The sequence below is a fragment of the Taudactylus pleione genome, unplaced genomic scaffold, assembly GCF_031769625.1.
Source record: "Taudactylus pleione unplaced genomic scaffold, aTauple2 ptg000012l, whole genome shotgun sequence".
Lineage (NCBI taxonomy): Eukaryota > Metazoa > Chordata > Amphibia > Anura > Myobatrachidae > Taudactylus > Taudactylus pleione.
Window position 1 is genome coordinate 9,498,025 of NW_028284415.1, and position 23,541 is coordinate 9,521,565.

Below are 23,541 nucleotides of genomic sequence, written 5' to 3' on the forward strand. Positions count from 1 at the left end.
AGCACCAGTGTTACTTTAATTATTACCAGTTACAGCATCAGTGTTACTGTAATCATTACCAGTTACAGCACCAGTGTTACTTTAATCATTACCAGTTACAGCACCAGTGTTACTTTAATCATTACCAGTTACAGCACCAGTGTTACTTTAATCATTATCAGTTACAGCACCAGTGTTACTTTAATCATTATCAGTTACAGCACCAGTGTTACTTTAATCATTACCAGTTACAGCACCAGTGTTACTTTAATCATTACCAGTTACAGCACCAGTGTTACTTTAATCATTACCAGTTACAGCACCAGTGTTACTTTAATCATTAACAGTTACAGCAGGGCTGAAATTAGGATTTGTGTCACTGGACGAAGGGCAGTAGTTTGTGCACCCCCCCTCAAATCCCGGGGCATGCGCCCCCACTAGCTCCCCCTAGTTGTGGTCCTCATTACAACACCAATGTTGCTCTAGTCATCATTATCAGTGCCAGCACCAATGTTGCTCTAACTTAATATTTTAGCTCTCTGTATTAGGCCTCCAACAATTTCTTATGTGTATACATGAGAAAAAGTCACTTTTCACATAGCATTATGGGAATGTTACCATTTTGTTTATTATGCAAGATGGATGTACCAGCATTCTGAAATTAGCCTTGATGGTCAGGCATCCTGGGATTTGTAGTTTGAGGTGTAGCATGTATTTCTACAATAGAGCTAATCAACCTGGCGGTGTCCACAGTGCATGGTGGGATTTGTTGTACCACAGCAGGTGGAAAGTCACATGTTGCCTACCTCTTCTTTTGTCTATACAACATTAAAGTTTGACTTAGAATATATTCGTGACAACAATATATAGAACATTTTCCATTTCCATGTGTTTCAGATCCTGCTGATGAGTAAAGAGATTAATACAGTTGAGTTAGATTTCCTGCTGCGTTTTCCAGCCCAACCTGGCCTTACAAGCCCAGTTGATTTCCTTTCAAACCAGTCCTGGGGAGGAATCAAGGTAAGTGTTTTACTGTGACTGTACACCCTCTGGTGCCAATTTTACAAACTACATTGCCCCACACTTGCATGCCCTTTCTATGTGTTAGATGTGTAACTAGGCCATACACTGTTTTGTCTCTGTCCCTGCTGATTCCTATCAAGGACATATAAACTGGCACATTACCAATGACATGAGCCACAATTCAAGTGAATAGTTTGATCACTGGTTTCCTGGAAGAAGAGATGTCCTGGGGCTATAGAATGAAGCCTTAGGCCTACAGTGACTTTTTATATAGGCTACATGAATGTTTAAGTACAATATTTATTTTAACCTCTTCCCTCCTGGTATTAGCCGCCATGTGGAATAAGTCATACAGCTGTAATGTTGAAATCACATACAGCTACAAAAAGCATTTAGCACAGACTCTGAGTAATTATTGGTGACAATAGCATGAAGTTCTTGGTGTGTAATAAGGTTTAAAGTAAAAGAGAAAGCTGTTACTAGATGTTGGGAAGTGGTATTATTCCTGTTCCCTATTGGGCACTTTAAGGCACATTTATCAATTATCTGGTTAATATTCACGGCAATAAGAAATTTAGCTTTGTCAGAATGTACTAATATGCACACGCACTGACAGGGCCCCTACGATGTGTAACTAGTGAAATGATCGCTAATGCGGGACCCCGCAGTACTACACGCAGTTGCAGCAGCAATCGTCATGGAGGGTTCCCACAGAACCCCTCTCCCTATGACTTCTGCGATCTGGAGCCCATAGCCCGGGACCAAGCTCCGGAGTGTTTTGCAGTCCTGAGCTTAGTAAATCTGACAGCCTAGCAGCCCCCATAGAAACTTCTGCTTCTTCTATCAGAAATGGAGGTCCCACAGAAGATGTTGGAGGTGTGTGCTGCTGTCCCTCCATGGTACATTCGGGGGATCCTTAATATTTGCGGGTACCCACTTAAAGCAGCCATTCAATAAATATGCCCTTTGTGTGTCTTAATAAATATATATTATATCAAATGCCTGTGTAATCTTGTTTACGTGGGCAAGACTATCCGAGCCCTTAAAGAAAGGACTGCCTTACACCATTCGTCAATCAGAAAGGCTCTTGTGTCCATGGATTTAAATACACCTCCTGTCGCCAGGCACTTTGCATCAAACAAACATTCTCTAAAAGAATTTAAGTGCATGCCTATTGATTTAGTACTCCCCCTGAGACATGGGGGTGATCGCAACAAATTATTATTACAGAAAGAATGCTTTTGGATTAACCGCTTGAACACTGTTGTTCCCAATGGGTTCAATGAGGGTCAATATTTTAACTGCTTTCTTTAATATATTCCCAGTACTATTTTTTTGATATTTTAATTTTTGTTGCTGTATTACGTAATGTTTTACTTTTATGTATATCATTTTTGTCGCTGTATTACGTAATGTTTTACTTTTATGTATAAAACCACCTTTTGTATGTGAACTTTGTGGCCTCGATTTTATGCCTGCCATTATCATGCATTTACCTGTACCTTAGTATGCGTGGGTTGTTTAATTAGTTGGGGCATGCCTTGGTCAAAGCACATCATTTGGTGTGCTGCCATATAATTTAGTGTTTATGTTTTCTTTTGACCCTTGTTTTCTATGATCCCTTGATCCCCCAGCCGCTCATTTGTAACTGTGGGGCCCTGACAGCGACTGTGCTTGTTGCCGGTTGCTGTGGTAACAGATAGCAGTTTCCTCTCTGTGACACTTTCTGGCGCTTTGGTTGCTGTGGCAATGGATGACGCTCCTACTGCCTTCCTTGGATGCCAGGGACAGCATGTGAAGCTGCTTCCGGTTTGCTTTGACTGCGGTGAGGGATTAGTGTGTGTGTATCGCCAGCTGCTGGCACGCTCTAACATGTGAGAGCTGTTTTCTTGATTCCGGCAGGTATAAATTGTGAGGTTTGTTACTCCTTTCTGTGTCCATGAGGAAGGCGTGGAGTCACGCCGAAACAACTGTCAGGCTGTAAGATGTGCGTTCCCCCCTCTGGTGTACTTTGACAGTATTTCCACCCTGGTACTTTCCTGCCTCAGTTCCCTATTGTGGGTTACATGAGTGAACGCACCACTGTACATGTATTTCTTCTTTTATAAACTAATTAGTTATTTTGCATTTAACCATTGCTGACTCTCTGGGCCTGATTCAGACCCGCTCGCGAGCGCTGATCGCTCGCAAGCGGGTCGATGGTGCCCTAGTGCGCATGCGCACGATGGAGGGAGCTCCGTCGTGCGCATGTGTGAGACCCGAATAGCGATGGCCAAGCCGTCGCTATGGGTCTCGCACCAAAGGGGGCATGCTGTCGATGGTGAGTTTATTCTTTTATAAACTAATTACTTATTTTGCATTTAACCATTGCTGACTCTCTGTTCATAACTGCAACTATTTTTATGTGTCATGCACTTTGAGATTTTCTTTTGTTGTGTGCAGCTGGTTTGTACATTTCTGCAACATTTCATTATGCTAGCTAGCACCCCCTTCCTTTTAAAATACTTTTTTTCAAATATTTTTCACAATACTGAATTTTTGGTGTAAGAGCTTTACGTTATCAGCGACTGGATATGGATTTGACCATTTGCTCCACAGATGACCTGACTGATGTTAAAAGATTTGACAGCAATGATATCTCTAGGATTTTGTTTACGGACACTAATACGCTTTTGATGTGGACAGTCCAGCAGAAGTTTTCTCTGACCTTCTTAAATAAAAAAAACAGAGGGTTGAGTTGAATTTGCATGGTTTGACCCTGTCGCAGTATTTTAAAAAGTTATACCCCGGGGCTCCCGCATACACAATCAACCTACAATTGGTAGATCTAATGTCAATATTTGCAAACAATGGTGTCAGATTGCTCTTTCCAATTGATGATCTTGGTCATAGAACAGGTCAATGTGGATTTGGATTTACTTGATAAGGAGATCACTCTTTGTGAAAGTACTGGTTTAGATGTTTTAAAATCTGATGTTGCAGTTGATTGGTTGTCCAAAATTGAGAGCAGTGTGAATTTGTTCCATTCTGATTTATTGGCTTTCAAAAAAAACAAATATAAAAGGGTTAAGGAGGATTATAAGGAGGCCCACGTATATGGTTGGCTCTCAGGTGGTGAATCCTGGTCCAATTGGAGAGGGGGGAACAGATTTCGCAGGAGTCTGACTTTTTCCGACATTAACACTTCGTCCAGTGATTCTGATTACCCCCAGTCAAATCCTTTTTTAAAAGGGTCAGTGACCCGCAGCCAGTGCAAAGACCTAAAAGGCCCTGCAGAAGGGGAAAGGGCAGAGGCTCCAGTAAGTGTAAGAACGGGCCCCAAATATTACAGAAAGAAACAGTAATCTTTAATCTATCAACACATGATTTGTCCACAGCAGAGATAGCTGTATTATCTAAGGGGCTTTCGTTTGTTAAAACATATAAACAAGAAGCTTTTGATTTTGAGGTGGAACTCTATCATTTCCATTGTTCACTCAAACTTAAAGACTATTTTGTAAAACATAAGAGTACAACATCTAAACCAATTGACTTTAAGCCAAAAAGTTTGTTTGATCCTCCTAATACTAATGCATCTATAGAAACCTTTATTAGGTTGGTTAAACGTGATACTTTTTCTTATATGAGTAATCAAAAAATGTCATTTAGGAACATGTCTAGAGAGGAAAGTCAGGCACTTGTCTCCTTAAAAAAACAACACCCATATAGTAATTCGTCCCTTGGATAAGGGGGGCAGTGTTGTGGTATTAAATAGATCTGATTATATTTTAGAAATACAAAGACAACTTTCTGATACACTGTTACAAAATGCTTGATTACGATCCCACTTATGTCTATAAGAAAGAGATTGATCGTGTTATTGAATTGGGATTAACGAATGGTTGGATCAATGAGTCCACTGCTCAATTTCTCACACAGACACCCCCCGAATACCACTTATATATGTGCTGCCAAAGGTGCACAAGACCCTTGTTAAACCGCCTGGTAGGCCAATTATTTCTTCCTGTGGGTCCCTGTGTCAGCCCATTTCGCAATTTATTGATTTCTGATTGCAACCTGTGGTCCAAAATATGAAATTTTATTTAAAAGACACTACTGACTTTCTGACCAAACTCGATAAATTGGATTCTATTCCTCCTGATTGTCTTCTTCTAACAATGGACATAACAAGTTTATACACTAATATTGACCACACTGATGGTATTGAGTATGTCAGGAGTTTGCTTGCTGACAGTCCACACTAAAAGGGTCCTTGTGTTGAATTTTTGTTACTGATGTTGGACATCATTTTGCATAAAAATTATTTCTTGTTTGAAAATTCTTTTTATTTACAATTAATAGGGACTGCAATGGGGTCCAATATGGCCACATCGTATGCTAACTTGTTTATACATATGTATGAAAATCAACACATTATGGCTCATCCACTTTTTTCTCAGTTTATTCATTTTTATGTTTGCTATATTGATGACCTTTTTGTAGTGTGGACTGGAGGCACACAACTACTGACACAATTCACTGATGCTCTCAATTCTTTGGACACCAAAATTAGATTTACTCTATCATATAGCAGCCTTACCATAGATTATCTAGATGTTTGTGTGACTAAAGTAGATGACAAATTATCCATTTGAATCTTTCGTAAGGAAACCAACAAAAATACTCTTCTGTTGGTGGACAGTTTTCACCCGGCTCCGTTAAAACACTGACTTCTGTTCTCGCAACTACTACGAGTAGTACGTATTGCTTCCAACAAAGATGCTTTACCGCAAGCTCTACAAGAAATGGGGCAGCGTTTTATACAGAGGGGGTACCAGGCTGATGAAATTAATGAAGCCAATGAAAAATGTATGTGCCTCAAAAGTGAGGATACTCTAATTAATAAAGAGAAAGGAGCAGAAACTAACAGAGTATGTGCTGGAAAAAAGCATCCTATTGCCTCTAAGCACATCCGAGAAGTGGTCCTACGCCATTGGCATAATATACAATTCGATGACTCCATTGGCCATCTTTGTCAAAAATACCACTCTTCTGCTATAAAAGAAGTGGCAACATTAAAGATGTGGTAGCTAAAGCCGATCTAGGACCTATTAAAAATAAAAATAAAACTTGGCTACAACCTAAAAGTGGAGTTTTTAAGTGCCATGGGTGTGTAAACTGTCAGTTCCTGATGCTTGGAGATTTTTCCATGGACCCTAGGACTGGTGTAAAATTTGACATAAGGCACCACTTGGACTGTAATGGCCGGTTTATAGTCTACTTGATCAAATGCCCGTGTAATCCTGTTTACGTGGGCAAGCCTATCCAAGCCCTTAAAGAAAGGACTGCCTTACATCATTCGTCAATCAGAAAGGCTCTTATGTCCGTGGATTTAAATACACCTCCTGTCACCAGGCACTTTGCATCACACAAATATTCTCTAAAAGAATTTAAGTGCATGCCTATTGATTTAGTACTCCCCCTGAGACGTGGGGGTGATCGCAAAAAATTATTATTACAGAGAGAATGCTTTTGGATTAACTGCTTGAACACTGTTGTTCCCAATGGGCTCAATGAGGGTCAATATTTTAACTGCTTTCTTTAATGTATTCCCAGTACTATTGTTTTGATATTTTCATTTTTGTCGCTGTATTACGTAATGTTTGACTTTTATGTATATCATTTTTGTATGTGTACTTTATGGCCTCGATTTTATGCCTGCCATTATCATGCATTTACCTGTACCTTAGTATGCATGGGTTGTTTAATTAGTTGGGGCATGCCTTGGTTAAGGCACATCATTTGGTGTGCTGCCATATAATTTAGTGTTTATGTTTTGCCCCTTGTTTTCTATGACCCATTGATCCCCCAGCCGCTCATTTATAACCGTGGGGCCCTGACAGCGACTGTGCTTGTTGCCGGTTGCTGTGGTAACAGACAGCGCTTTCCTCGCTGTGACACTTTCCGGCGCTTTGTTTGCCGGTTGCTGTGGCAATGGATGACACTCCCACTGCCTTCCTTGGTTGCTGGGGACAGTGTGTGAAGCTGCTTCCGGTTTGCTTTGACTGCGGTGAGGGATTAGTCTGTGTATAGCCAGCTGCTGGCACGCTCTAACATGTGAGAGCTGTTTTCTTGATTCCGGCAGGTATAAATTTTGAGGTTTGTTACTCCTTTCTGTGTCCATGAGGAAGGCGTGGAGTCACGCCGAAACAACTGTCAGGCTGTAAGATGTGCGTTCCCCCCTCTGGTGTACTTTGACAGTTTTTCCATCCTGGTACTTTCCTGCCTCAGTTCCCTATTGTGGGTTACGTGAGTGAATGCACCACTGTACATGTATTTCTTCTTTTATAAACTAATTAGTTATTTTGCATTTAACCATTGCTGACTCTCTGGGCCTGATTCAGACCCGCTCGCGATCGCTCGCAAGCGGGTCGATGGTGCCCTAGTGCGCATGTGCACGACGGACGGAGCTCCGTCGTGCGCATGTGTGAGACCCGAATAGCGATGGACAAGCCGTCGCTATGGGTCTCGCACCAAAGGGGGCATGCTGTCGATGGTGAGTGACAGCACGCCCCCTTTGGTGGGCGTTGCTGCCCAGACTGAGACGTTCCCATGGGAACGCCTACCGTCTGGGACCGGCCCCATTGACATCACTAGTGATGTCAGTGGGAGTTATTTTGGCTCTGATAGAGCCAAAAGCACTCCTGGGCTTGCGGAAGCGAGACCCTACCGCAGGGTCTTGTCACAAGCCCGATGGTCACGATGGTCTTGACCATCGCGACCATCTTTTTGGCCGCTCGCATAAGCTGTGGGTGGTCACCCACAGCTTTGCGAGCGGCCAGGAGGCCGCTCCAATTTTAGGTAGGAGGGCCCTGATTCAGAGCGAGCGCTCTTGTCAGAGCGTCCGGCTCTGAATCAGGCCCTCTGTTCATAACTGAAACTATTTTTATGTGTCATGCACTTTGAGATTTTCTTTTGTTGTGTGCAGCTGGTTTGTACATTTCTGCAACATTTCATTATGCTAGCTAGCACCCCCTTCCTTTTAAAATACTTTTTTTCAAATATTTTTCACAATACTGAATTTTTGGTGTAAGTGCTTTACGTTATCAGCGACTGGATATGGATGTGACCATTGTTGAAATGCATCTTTACTGGCATTGTGGGTGCCTGTTGTTTTTGTTTTTCTTTCTCCCTGGTGTTTGTCTGTAATGCTGGCCACACACATTGTCTCTTCTCCCAAATTCTTTTGCCAGTTTGGTCACATATGGATTTAGACAAAAAATCTATCTGCTTGACCTATGGACCCAAAGGTAGAATCTCACCCATGTAACACACTGGTCCTGTACTGCAGTGCACATGTCTAGCCAAAAAGGTTCAGAAGCTTATGTAAGAACTAAGGATTTTCAAATAAGGTTTTATCAGCTTAGTTGTTGTTCGTACTAAGCTTCCTATTATTAAGTCTATTGAAGAACAAGTCGGTGTAGCTTTCAGGGCTTATAAAGGCTGATTACTGATGAAAATAACAAAATAACCGACAATTAGTGTTTATAGTCCTCCTTACAATCACATGTTAGTGACTGGTCCAAAACTATTTTATTGTGTAACAATGTATATTTTAGCTTTAAATTCCACTTTAGAGTGCTTTAAATGTGCTTTGGCAAACCATTCCTCTTTAGAATAAGATAATTTTTATACATTTAAGCAACCAGTGCCATACTGGGAGGTGTGGTACCACAACAATTGGAGCCACAAGTTGTCTGAGTATGTTTTATAATCATAAACCCCAGGGCTTAAAGTGGTCCTGGAGAGGTGGTGGAACTCATCTCTCCTTCCACCTACTACCCCACCACGCTAATCTGACAAGCCAAAATAAGTGTGAAAATTGCTACACACGCGCACGCGCGCACGCACACACACACACACACACACACACACACACACACACACACACTCTGTTGTGTATAGGAAACGGTAAAGTGAATGGCTTTGTGGGCTATGACAGTGTGAAATACATTGTAGATGCTTTTCTTGGCACTCCTGCCATCAGCTGAGACTACAATGTTAGATCACTGAAAAAGAAAAAAAAAATTCTATATCATCAATGTTATTTTTCTGCCGTGCATCTGAGTTTTTTTATGGGGTCCCCACAAACTAGTCTATGTCACTTGGATGCCCAGTGGGTTTTGGCAACCACTGTGTATTGCCTTCACTTGATTCTTTCCTTACCTATATGCTGGTTTCTCTGACGAAATTGAGCCTCCCTAGGCAAACAGTGAGTGGCTCTCTGTCTGTGGGACTTCTGTGCAGGGACTTGGTGGAGGTGGAACTAGTTCCACCTACCATTAGAGGTGATGGAACTCAGTTCCACCCCGTTCCTGCCCACTTTAACCTCTGATAAACCCCATCTATTTTATCCACTCCATGGGTTCTAGAGAGCTTTCCATACTTATAAAACCCATCTCTCATTCCAGAAGACACAGATATCATGTCCGTATGACCCTCGCTGATAGCAGGCTGTCACAGGCATAGGCAAACACAGGGGGGTTTCCATCTGCCTGGAAACCCCCCTCCCCAGCCCACACCATGACCACAATAGTAATAGTAATATAATAGAATTTTACTAGTGCTGCATTTTATTCTCAGCATCACAAATGAAATAATTAGCACCACCTGTGGATCTTTTAACATGTATAAGCCAGTGATAAATAACCTGTGCACCAACCAGGAGATATGGAAAACATGTACTGTTAGGGATGCACTGCTATAGAGCCCAATATGTACATATATGTCCAGGGCAGTGCTAGGTCCTTCTGCTACTCCTCCAGGCTCCTGAACTTGCTCCAATAGTCAGGAATGGTGCCCACATCTAAAATTAAAACATTCAGCTCAGGAGGATGGCCTACTGCCGCATCTAATGGTTTACTGTGATTGCTGGTCCTGTATATGCCGGAATTATGACACACACTACACTTTTTATGACACATATTAAAGCTGTTTAAGTACTAATTCTGCCCTCTTCATGGACTGCCAAACTCGCTCTAAAATCAAGCATTTGGAAACCCCCCCTCTAGAAATCCTGCGTTTGCCACTGACAGGGATGTGCATAGAGACGAATGTACAACATGCTGAGAGATGACGGCTGGTCAGATGGTATCCTGACAGGTGGATAGCATTCCCTGTTCTCTGTGCTGATGCTTCTCTTCTCTTACTGAATATTAACTTATTATGTAACTTACAGCTCCGCTAGTTATGGAAGAGTTAAAGTGTCTAAGACTCTGACACTTTTTGTATACAGTTCACATGTTCCAACTTTCACAATCTTTTTATGTACGAGGAGCGGACTCCTCGCAGACACAGTATAATCTGTGTGAACGTTAATGGCAATTAACTTTAAATTAAAGGTTTAAGCCATTTCATTAAACACTAATTTATATGCAGAATTTATCTTCAATAATACATTGGTAAATAATTCACCATTTATGATTTATATTTATGCTTGAATATACATGTTTCTGTAGCACTGGCTTGATGTTCAGCTAGTTCTAATATCCTGTAGAAGGATTTAACAGTCACATTTTATTTTGTAATTATTATTATTTATTCTGCCACCTAGAGGAAACAAAATGCAGTTGCCACCCATCACCATATTATACTGCGTATTTTCACATTTTCCCTCAGGTAATGTTATTCATAAATATAATTTAATAATAAACGTTACCATCTGTTTCTTCTTCGGGTTCCATAGGGTCCATAGGAATTAACTTGGGGTATGTGGTTGGAGTGATCCAGGCACCAAACAGTTACAAGCTTTAGCTCCCAGGATGCACTGGGTTCATAAACAGCCATGACCAAAAGTTTTGAGAATGACACAAGTATTGGTTTTCACAAACTTTGCTGCTTCAGTGTTTTTAGACCTTTTTGTCAGATGTTACTATGGTATACTGAGGTAAAATTACAAGCATTTCATAAGTGTCAAAGGCTTTTATTGACAATTTCATTAAGTTTATGCAAAGAGTCAATATCTGCAGTGTTGACCCTTCTTTTTCAAGACCTCTGCTATTTGCCCTGGCATGCTGTCAATCAACTTCTGGGCCACGTACTGACTGATGGCCGCCCATTCTTGCCTTATCAACGCTTGGAGTTTGTAAGAATTTGTAGGTTTTTGTTTGTCCACCTGCCTTTTGAGGATTGACCACAAGTTCTCAATGGGATTAAGGTCTGGGGAGTTTCCTGGCCATGGACTCAAAATGTTGATGTTTTCTTCCCCGAGCCACTTATTAAGGGGCCTATCCATTAGCAGATCTTTCTGAAAGACAAAAGATTTATCTTTTGAAAATTCCTGGGGCTGCTGTGACATATATCTGTCATGTACACGACAGATTTTTATGGATATTGCATGGCATCATTCTGGGAGTGGATTTTTTCTTAAGTTTCTATTCATTTTCATTAAAAAAAATTGTTAGTCTTTTACCGCGACAGATATTTCTAATATCTGTCAGCGATAAACGATAATTGACCAACATTTTGGAGAGACAAAAGACCCAATTTGTCGGCCGCGGGAGTGCGCATTTTTATTGTTCAGAGCCTATCCATTAGCAGATAAATTGAACGACTGAATGATAAATCGTTCATCATTCAAATTTATCTGCTAATGGATAGGCCCCTTTAGATATCACTTTTGCCTTATGGCAAGGTGCTCCACCATGCTTGAAAAGGCATTGTTCGTCACCAAACTGTTCTTGGATGATTGGGAGAAGTTGCTCTTGGAGGATGTTTTGGTACCATTCTTTATTCATGGCTGTGTTCTTAGGCAAAATTGTGAGTGAGCTCACTCCCTTGGCTGAGAAGCAACCCCACACATACATGAACTCAGGATGCTTTACAGTTGGCATGACACAGGACTGATGGTAGCACTCACCTTTCCTTCTCTGGACAAGCATTTTTCCAGATGCCCCAAACAATCTGAAAGAGGATTCATCAGAGAAGTCCTCAGTAGTCCAATCCCTATAACTTTTGCAGAATTTCAGTCTGTCCCTGATGTTTTTCCTGGAGAGAAGTGGCTTCTTTGCTGCCCTTCTTGACACCAGGCCATCCTCCAATAGTCTTTGCCTCTTTGTTAATGAAGATGCACTCACACATGTCTGCTGCCATTCCTGAGCAAGCTCTGCACTAGTGGTGGCCGCAGCTGAATCAAATTTAGGAGACTGTCCTGGCACTTGCTGGACGTTCCTGGGCACCCTGAAGCCTTCTTCACAACTATTGAACCTCTCTCTTGAAGTTCTTGATGATCTGATAAATTTGATTTAGGTGCAATCTTACTAGCAGCAATATCCTTGCCTGTGAAGCTCTTTTTGTGCAAAGCAATGATGACTGCACATGTTTCCTTGCAGGTAACCATGGTTAACAGAGGAAAAACAATGATTTTACGCTTCAACCCTCCTTTTAAAGCTTCCAGTCTGTTATTCTAACTCAATCAGCATGACAGAGTGATCTCCAGCCTTGTCCTCGTCAACACTCACCTGTGTTAATGAGAGAATCACTGACATGTCAGCTGGTCCTTTTGTGGCAGGACTGAAATGCAGTGGAAATGTTGTTTTTGGGATTAAGTTAATTGTCATGGCAAAGAGGGACTTTGCAATTAATTTCAATTCATCTGATCACTCTTCATGACATTCTGGAGTATATGCAAATTGCCATCATAAAAACTGAAGCAGCAGACTTTGTGAAAAAACAATACTTGTGTCATTGTCAAAACTTTTGGCAATGGCTGTATACCCCGCCCCTGGCTACAGCTACTCAATTTTTTTGTTTGGTGTGCAGGATTCGGTGCACCTTGTTAGACAGGGGACTGCTCAGGCAGTCCTAAGCTTTGGGTCAACAAGGAAGGGGTTATTATTCCAATCTGTTTTGATCCAGAAGCCCAATGGGTCCCACCGGCCTATTCTGAATCTGAAGGTCCTCAACAGATTTATCCGTGTGCCCAAGTTCCGTATGGAAACTCTTCGGTCATTTATTCTGGCAATGGAACCTGGAAATTTTATGGTAATCCCTGGACATTCAGGATGCATATCTACATCTTCCCACCAAGGTTTCTACGGTTTACTGTACTGCAGCAACATTTCCAATTTCAGGCACTCCATTTTGGTCTGTCAACGGCTCCACGGGTCTTTACCAAAATAATGGCAGTGATGACGGCCCACCTCAGGCATCAGTTGGTCAGAATACTGCCATACTTAGACAACCTCCTGATATTGGCACAGTCTCCAGTTGTATTACAACATCATCTCAGATTGACCATTGCCTGCAGAGGCACGGCTGAATCATCAATTGGAAAAAGTCTTCTCTTTCTCCAGTACAGCAGAGTCCTGGATTCTCTGGCACAGAGGATATTTCTTACAAGAGACAAGATTTTGGCCTTCCAATTGCATGTTCAAAAATTTCTCCGCAATCAGAGCGTGTCTATCCACTCAGTGATGCAGGTCCTAGGGTCCATGGTGTCCACCTTCGTCATGGTGAAATATGCTCAGTTCCACTTCAGGCCACTGCAACAGCTGATTCTCTCCTGGTGGAGCGGGAGGTATCAGTTATTACAGTCACAGACAATCTGTCTCTCACTGGAGGTTCGGCTTTCCCTCTCATGGTGGCTGCAGACTTTTCGTCTTGACAAGGGTCGTCCCTTCTGGATACCAGATTGGGTGTTCCTCACTGAATGCCAGCCTCCACTGATGGGGCGCAGTGACAGGTCATCATACTTTTCAGGGAAGATGGATGACCAAGGGGGGTCATCTATCAATAAACATCTTGGAACTGAAGTATGCAAAGCACTCATTCAAGCACAGGATATCTTAAAGGGCAGGCCTGTCCAAATCCAGTCTGACAACGTGACCGCAGTAGCCTACCTCAACCATCAGGGAGGCATGCGAAGTCTGGCAGCCATGAGGGAAGTGACAAACATTCTGGTCTGGGCAGCAATCTTGGCAGTATTCATTCCAGGAGTTCTCAACTGGGAAGTGGACTTCCTAAGTCATCAGGATATACATGCCAGGGAATGGGCTCTTCATCCGGATGTCTTTCAGATCCTAGTGGACAAATGGGGACTACCAGAAGTAGACCTCATGGCCTCAGGTCACAACCACAAGGTCCCCATATACGGGTCCAGAACCAGAGATCCCTCATCCAACTTCGTGGACGCTCTGGCATTGAAATGAGACTTCAAACTAGCGTGCCTCTTTCCTTTGATCTCCCTCCTTCCAAGGGTCCATGGATTCGCCGATTTACAGAGTCTGTCAATAGACACTCTGTGGCCTCTTCCTCTAAGGCTGGACCTATTAGCACAGGGTCCCTGTGCATCCGGACCTTCCTTGTCTGTCTTTGATGCCGTGGCTCTTGCGTCTTCTATCTTGAGAGCCAAAGGTTTTACTAGCTCTGTAATTCAGATGTTGCTTAGGGCATGAAGCCTCTGCCTGCATCTATTACAGAATTTGGCACTCGTATTTCCATAGAAAATATGATCCTGAAGTTTTTAGGGTCTCCCGAGTGTTTGCTTTTCTCCATGCTGGGTTAGACCTGGGTCTCCGCTTGGACACCCGGAGTTCAGGTATCTGCACTATCAGTTTGCTTTCAGCTAAGGACCGCCCCCTTGCCAGATGTTAGAATGTTTTTATAGGGTGTTCTGAGGGTTCAGCCTCCCTTTGTCCCTCAGGTAGCTCTGTGGGATTTGTCTTTAGTTCTCAGGGCTCTGCAGGCTCCCCCATTTGAACCCCTGAACTCAGTAGACCTCCAGTGGTTGACAGCAAAGACAGTTTTTCTTCTCGCTATCTCCTCTGCCCGTAGGGTCTCTGATTTGGCAGCACTTTCTTGTCGCTTCCCCTTTTTGATTTTTCACCAGGATTGAGCTGTTCTTCGTACCAGGGCAGGTTACCTTCCTAAAGTAGTATCCCATTTTCATGTAAATGAAGAAATTGTGGTTCCAGCCTTCCAGTCTTCAGACCTCTCTGTAGGTGAAGCTTCTCTGGATGTTGTACGCGCCCTCCGTATCTACGTGGATCATACCAACTCCTTTAGGAAATCAGACTCTTTTTTTGTGTTGTTTGGCTTTCACAAGCCAGCTAATAAACAGACTCTGGCTAGATGGCTTCGTATGACAATTTCTCAAGCTTACACACAAGCTGATCTCCTTGTTCCAAACACCGTGACAGCACTTTCTACTCGATCTGTGGGACTATCGTGGGTGTTTTGACATCGTGCCTCTGCTGAACAATCGTGCAAGGCAGTCACGTGGTCTTCCGTCCACACTTTTCTCAAGTTTTACGCCTTTGATACTTTTGCCTGTCAGGATGCTTCCTTTGGGTGCCGGATTCTACTTTCTGGTCAGGAGCATCCCTGCCTTTAACTGCTTTGGGACATCCCCAAGGTAATTCCTGTGGACCCTATGGAACCTGAAGAAGAAAATAAGAGTTATGGTATAACATACCTCTGTTAACTCTTTTTCTTCGAGGTCCATAGGGTCCACAGGGCACCCACCCTAACACATTTAAGTTGTTATTGGGTAATCTTTTTTTCTTTTGTATTTCATTATTCCCTTGTCTTAGAGTGTTTCTGGGGTGCATTGTTCTTCCTTCTCCTCTTTTATTTCTCCTGCCTTGGGATTGGCTACAAACTGAGTGCCTGTAGCCAGGGGCGGGGTATATATGGAGGAGGACGCAGTGCATTCTGGGAGCTAAGGCTTCAAAGTGTTTGGTGTCTGGATCACTCCAACCACATACCACAAGGTAATTCCTGTGGACCCTATGGACCTCAAAGAAAAAGAGTTAACAAAGGTATGTTATACCATAACTCTTATTTTTTGCATTATGCAAAGATTGCAGCTTTGCTTATGCTAAAAAATGAAATACATAGTGGTAAAATAATTGGTGCACAGAGTGTCTCAGAACAGCGTTGGTCTCTAAGCTTTGGCTAAGAGTTAGTCCTTGATTACAGTTAATGGCTAAATATTGCTGATTTTGGATAAGCAATAGATTTATATCAGTAGGTACTGGTGGATTAGGTACGGGATGCCAGAGCTCGGGATCCAGACGCTGGCATCCCGACAGGGTTAGCAAACCGACACTAGTTGGTCGGTATGCTAACCCTCCTCATCTCTCAACCCTAACCCTTCATCCCTGGTGCCTAACCCTAACCTCCCCCCTAGTGCCTAAACCTAACCTCCCACACCCTAAACCTCCCCCTAGTGCCTGGCGTCAGGATTCCGGCGCCAGTAATGTAAGCATCGGCATCCCGACCGCCAGGATGCCGAACATATCCTGGTACTGATGAGTCCTGGACAGCTCTCCCTTTTTGCCCATTCAGTGAAAATGATTGGGGCTCAATGTGTGTTATTCTCAAAAATGATTGATGTTCAAATGCACATTCCAAAGCTGGTGCACACTGTCCGATTGTTTTGTTTTGATCTGGCTGACAAACAAGGCAGTTTTTCGGCAAATCGAAAGCCCCAATATTTGTGCTACACATAATGCAATCTGTATTAAAAGTGACCAATTTTCGGCCACACCAGACTGATTTTGCATATGTCTGCCCACAATGAAGATGACGTAGTCCCAGGAAATAATGGTAGTTTATCAAGAATGCACACACGGGGCCCGATTCAGAGGCGCTCGCAAAAAGCGAGTGCTCGCTCTGAATCAGGGCGGGCGCTTGGTTTTTAAGTTACGGCCTCTTGGCCGCTCGCATAGCTGTGGGTTACCAACCACAGCTGATGTGAGCGGCCGTGATGATGGTCGCGATGGTCAAGACCATCGCGACCATCGGGCTTGCGACGAGGCCCTTGTGGTAGAGTCTCATGGCCGCAAGCCCCAGAGAGCTTTCGGCTCTAACAGAGCCGGAAGCTCTCTCACTGACATCACTGGTGATGTCAGTGAGGCCACCCACGAACGGCAGGCGTTCGCTTGGGAACGCCTCCGTTTGTGAAGCCACCCCCCGGCCACGCCTACAAAAGGGGTCGAGCTGTCGATCAACATCGACAGCCGTCCCTTTTGTAGTGAGTCCCGGAGCGAGCGCTTTTTGAGCTCGCTCCGGGGCTCGTGCGCACTGGCCCAACATTGACCCGGTTGCGAGCGCACAGCGCTTGCGACCGGGTCTGAATCAGGCCCACAGTGCACGATATCAGGAGATTGAGGCCGAGATTTTCTGTCTTGGCCAACAGTTTGGATAGTTGAAGTAACGCATTTGTGGCCGTTTTTTTTTTTTTAACTTTTTTATGGGTTAAACGCTCATGCACACACTATACAATGAATCTGGCAAATCACCCCAATAATTGTATAATGTGTACCTAGCTTAACTTTTTAAAATAAGTTTTATGAAGTTGTTTTGCTTGACTCATTTAATTGAATATTCATAGAAAAATAAAGGATGGAAAAATTCTACTTATACTGTAAATAGGATAAATGTCCTTGTAGTGCCCAGCAAGCTACCTATTTGTCATATTGGCCTCTGGGTGGCACTACTTTGTATGTATGAAATCTCAATTTGTGTCTGAGGACAGTATGACTGTACTTAGGTGAGTGGAGAAGTAAATTATTCTGTATGTTCATTTGCCAATTTCTAAAAACTACAGTGCAAATAAAATGTACATTTCTTTAGGAGTTCTCTTAGCATGGTACTTTAAATGGTTGAATTAGCATCAGACAAAAAGGTATAGTCACTGCAGTGCTGTGTCCTCACATAACTGCTCCAGTAAACTTCTAAAAAGTAGGTTGAGTGAGTATCACTATCCCAGAGATGCCCTCTTGTATGTCCTCCATGAGTTATTGTACATGAAGCAAAGCCAGAGCTGGCTTACATCTGTAGCGCTCATTTTAGATGTGTCAGTAGAATCGCCTTTGGCAGAAGATACTGATAAAAGAACATCCATTCTCTGTGTCTGATCTCTGTACATTGTGAAGGCTGGGAAGTTTCTTCTTTCTGAGCAGAGAAGAGGTTCTACAGGACTGAAGATACTGTAATGAAGTGAGTGTCAACCTGATACTGTGTAGCATAGGACCTCATTCAGAGCCGCTCGCTCGCTAGGAGTAATTTTCGCCCATCCGCGCATGCGTCTAAGTCGCAGTGCGCGTGCGCAAACTAGTGTCTGCGGTGTACAATCGAGCGCTCGTAGTACACAGACAGGACGCTACTTTGAGTGACAGATTGCGCTGTTTGTGGGTGGTAACGGGAAGGTGCTTGTGAACGGGGGAGTGGTTGTGCAAACACAGGCGTGTCTGAAAGTCAGAACGGAGTTTAATGGGTGTGCATAATTAGCAAAGTAGCGTCATTGCACACGTGACTTGGTTGTTTTTTATCCTAAACTGCTCGCAGTGCTTGGGGTAGGTTAGGTCAACTCCAAGTGCTGCGAGCAGCTCCGATGGCCCTCGATGTTCACGATTAATCAGACACTTCCCAGAGATGACGTGTGCTGCGAGTGGCAGGTGGGAGGTTTTATAGTCCAGCGTACACTAACTGCTGTCGCTCACTAAGACATAGAGGGCGTCCTTACAGCGTAAAGAGCGAGCACTTGATTTGCATACCCAGCCCCTTTTTGCAAGCAAGCGATCGCATCTTGCGAGCGGCTCTGAATGAGGTCCATAGTCCTCTAAATGGGATGTAGTTATGAGACCGGTGGCCGCGATGCTGCCGGTCTCCGTATCGACAGTGAAATTCCGACAAGGGACTTAAGATAGGCATCGAAATACAGACGCCTATCTTAATCCCGACGCCGGAATGCCAAAAGATGCGTACCCAAATGAGGTAAGTCCTGAGCACCCTTAGCATTAGCTGCGAGGGCGGAGAGTTAGGTTTAGGCACCACTCAGGAGGGGGGTTAGGGTTAAGCACGAAGGGGAGAGGGTTAGGATGCGGGGTGGGGAGGGTTAGACTACAAGAAGGGAGGATTGGGGGGAGGGTAAGTATACTTACCCGACCCCTGTCGGGATACCAACCATTGGGATGTCGCTGTCGGTATTCTGACAGGAGACATCCCGACAGCCGGCATTACATACCCATTCCTTCTAAACATCCAAAGGGCTTTTCTATGGCTGGTAAACTTATAACTGTCACATGTTTATGTTCAAAGCTGTTGTGGGGGCCCCTACCAGTAAAATTGACAAAATAATCTACTGGCAATCAGGTAACTAGAGGCTTGGAGGCCCTTGGCAAACTCTCATAGCTAAATAACATTGCTTTAAATATAATTTCTCCCTACAGAGGAAATAACATTGCTCCCTACAGAGATAAATAAAATTGCTCCCCCACAAAGGAAATAACATTGCTTCCCACAGAGGAAATTACATTGCTCCCCACAGATTAAATAACATTGCTCCCTACAGAGAAAAATAACATTTCTCCCCACAGAGATAAATAACATTTCTCTCCCACAGAGATAAATAACATTTCTCCCCCACAGAGTTAAATAACATTGCTCCCCCGCAGAGATAAATAACATTGCTCCCCCGCAGAGATAAATAACATTGCTCCCCCGCAGAGATAAATAACATTGAACCCCACAGAAAAAAATAACATTGATCCCCCAAAGAGAGAAATAACATTACTCCCCACAGAGATAAATAACATTGCTCCCCCACAGAGGAAATAACATTGCTCCCCACAGAGATAAATAACATTGCTCCCCCACAGAGATAAATGGCCCCCCTGGCCAGGTACAGTACACTCTGTATGGCCGCAGCACTGTAGAGAGGGTTTGCGAGCAGTGCAATCGCAGGAGTTGTGCACCCGGTGCCTAGAAACGGCCCTGCTGCAGGGTGCACAACGGTGGGCAGGATAGTCCCGCTTTTTGGGGCTGTCCCGCTGGCCGCCCGGCATTTATATAGTGCGTGCGAGAGCCTGGGGATAGCCCAGCATGTCCAGGAGCACTGAGCACAGCCCCAGAGAAAATAGGAGTGTGCTGCGAGGTCACACCCTTTTCCCATAAGACCATGCCCCTTTGGGGCACGTGTCCAGGAGTGTGCTGCGAGGCCACACCCTTTTTCCATAAGACCATGCCCCTTTGGGGCACGTGTCTTTGATGTACGCATGAAGTGCTTGTCAAGGTAAAATAAAAAAAAAATGATTTGTGGTCCCACCCTAAAAGTACAACTAGCCTCGGACTTTTTAGAGCCAGTGCTGGTTGTGAAAATACAGGGGACAAAAGACGTAGGTGTCCCCTGAATCTAGCATAACCAGCAAGCCATTCCTGGTTTTGGAAATACAGGGGACAAAATTAGTAGGGGTCTCCTGTATTTTCCATAACCAGCACCGGATTCTTTCTAGCGGGGGTATAATGCCACAGTCAGGGGAACTCTTTCACCAGGCACCCCGACCAAAGCATTACACCTGACTGTTAGTCAGCCCAAGCTGGGGAGGTGGGGACCCCCCCAACCCAAACCCCCCCAATAAAGAGGTCCCCCTCTCCAGGGCTCCCCAGGCCTGGCCCAGTGGGGGCCGGATTGATAGTGTAAAGTGTGGTGTAAAAATAGATGTAAAAACATTGTCTTTTACAGTAGAACTACAGGTTTAAGGGGGGACCCCACATTTTTTTTACACTTTTACAGAGATGCATGCACAGATCTCTCGAATCTGTGTATGCATCTGTGTCTTGTAGCACAGCCCGATATTTTAATTTTTATTAAATCTTAAAGATGGTTGTCAGGTGTTTGGGACTTCAAACGATATATCATTAACAATCAGACGATTTGGAAATTGTTAATGACGAACGATATATCGTTTGATCGTTAGTAAATTGCACAGTGTGTATGCACTATATCGTTAGTCCAGGAGTTCCGGGGAGTTCAAGGGAAATTGTTAACGAGATCGGATCGTTTGCATAGACTGTGGTCTGGATATATAGTTAAATGAATGGACTTTTAAGGAGTAATCTATGGAACGGCCCACAGCTTGTTACGCAAAATAAAATCTCTTAAAACTCCTGCTACTTTATAGCAGTGCACGTGCTTCTCTTTCTTACTAATAACGGTCGCTTTAATTTAATTAAATGTACAACAAAAATTACTTTTACATGCAAACTCCACAAGATGGAAATCCCGCTCATCATTTCTTTTGTCCATACATAAATCATTACATGATGAGATTGCTAATTAATCTCAGTGTACAAGAGTTTGCATTGCTGCGATCTTTGCATGCTGGGGCAGAAGGAATATTTATCTCCACTAGCAGCCAAACATTCGGTAAAACCATTGTAAATAATTCAGGATGAATGTTTGTTTATGAGAGTTTTGGATTCTCTGCTTATCTGACCAGCTGCTGCTTTCAAATCCTAGTACAGTCTCAGCTACGTCCTCTTACCCCACATGCAACTGGGAAACCTGATTTGCACACTTTTATACAGAAAAGCTTCTAGTTTCCATATTATTTCAACTTGATACTCTTTTAAAAAACTGACTATCAACTGTGACATATGTAGCACCGGGGTGGCATTGTTTTTTTTTGTTTGAGTTAAGCTTCCCACAAGGTATGGTGACCTGGAGATCTGCCAGATTACCACATACGCGAAATCGAAAGAAAGGAAAGAAGGCAAGGGGCTTGTGGTCGCCCTTACCACAAGACCCTCACCTTCATTCCCTTCTTTTGTGACACAGATGTGGAAGGCAGAATTGTGCAGATCCCCACTTTTCGATTGGGCCAAACAACACTGGTTCACAATGGGCACATGCTGGCCAGTAAGCAGATAACTGTACTGGCATGCTGATCTAGAGGTCAGATGTACTAAGCTCTGGAAAGTGATGATACCAGCCAATCTGCTACTAACTGTAATTTTTCACACACAACGGGCCAAATAGGGTGAGAGTTTAGAAAATGTGAGAGTTTAGTTTAATTCTCACACTTTTTAAATTCGGCCAATGTAATAGAGCCTGGGAACATGTAAACTCACATGTTTTTAGACTTAAAAAACTCTCATGATTTAAATTCTCATCCAGGTGTTTTCCCATTTTGAAGATAAAACTCGACCAATGTGAGAGTTTATTGCTAAACTCTCACATTTTCTAAACTCTCACCCTATTACATTTGGCCTAGCCTGTAAGATGAAAGTTAGGAGTTGAGTTGCTACATATTTCAGTGACTGGGGTTAGGGGGGTCTGCAACACTTTCAATTTTAATTTAAATGATAATTCCCTTTCTACCATAGACTAAATGTTTAATTTGTAAATCTAATAATGATTATAGTAATAATATGGATAGTGTACAACAATATTACAAATGTTGTTCATTATTGCTCTGGCAATAGAATGATTAGGCTCTACCATTGCTGTAGCTTCAGATCTGTATCTTGCCTACCCTCCCGATTTGTCCGGGAGCCTCCCGAATATCGGGTGCCACTCCCGAACCCCCGGAAAGGCAGGCAAGCCTTCCGGCAGCCGCCATCCCTCCCTACCTCCCCGCAGTGTTAATATCAAAACCCCAGCAGCGAGGGGGCCCGGTGACACGATTCGCGGGGGGCTTTACAACGCCGTTTATTCTGGCATTGTGAAGAGGGGGTGGGGGCCACGATCTCGTGGCCACGCCCCGCAATGTCATTATTGTACGGCCACGCCCCCCCGCTGTAAACTGACATTCAGCTCCCTCCCGGAAGGAGGGAGCTGAATGTCGGTAAGTATGATCTGTATACAACCCTGGTGCCTTCTGTCGTCTTAGAACATCATAAATATTTTCTAGATGTTAGTGGTTATATATTGGAATCCTATTTTGCCATCAAACCCAAAGACCACGATAGTAAAAGCCTGAATCTGTCTATATTTTTTATTCTGGGTGTAATAAAGCAGATAAGCCATCTCCACTTTTATTTATCTCCTGTGGACAGTGAAATTGTCTTGTGTTGACATCAGTTACTCCTGTGTAATCTCCCAGCATAAGAATTTACACAACTCTCCTGTGCGCAGTCTGCATTAAACAGAATCGCTTCAAAGCATCTATCAGCTTGCAGCCAGAAGCAGCCTCTTTATCTCTGAGAAAAGGACTGTTCCTATAGGGAAGTAGAAAGAACTGGACCAGCATTTGTACAGCTTATTTACAATGTACTTTTTTGCCAGTGGAATCATTAAAGTGCAGACTTATTTTAAAACAGTGCTACAAAATGATGATTCTAAAGTCATACCGTTCTACCTGCTACAACCACAGATGCCTCTGCTGCATTCCGGTAGTATCTGATTGGCAGCGCTAAAGTAGCACTGCTAATGGGTCTTTGCGGGGCTATCCAGTTAGCCCCGAAGTGCCGCCCAATGCCATTTTGTCTTTAACAATGCGTTTAACGTCTCATAGATGCTACATGCACCCAACATATCGGAGAGGGTGTCTAAGTTGAGTAATTTCCCACTCATCGCTCTGGAGACATGGAAGATAGTGGGGCATGCTTAAGCCTCCAAAGGTCTGGTCCAACACTCAATAGTGCAGGTCCCTGCAGCTAGTTAGTGAGAGGGGGCAGGTGGGAGTAGGCCCTCACTAGGTATCGTTCAGCCAGAAGGGGCTGTCCTTCCATGCAGATGGCTGAGAAGGCCCTGGGGGGAGTTGCATCCATGAA

General features: G+C 43.6%; 1 protein-coding gene across 1 annotated transcript in view; it reads left to right on the forward strand.

The window, feature by feature from the left end:
• DNAH9 (dynein axonemal heavy chain 9) overlaps nucleotides 1–23,541 on the forward strand; it is a 319,894-nt gene that overhangs the window by 249,975 nt on the left and 46,378 nt on the right. The window contains exon 59 of the mRNA XM_088468617.1: nucleotides 877–999. Coding sequence (XP_088324743.1) covers nucleotides 877–999 — 123 coding nt within the window. The remainder of the gene's footprint in view (nucleotides 1–876; nucleotides 1,000–23,541) is intronic.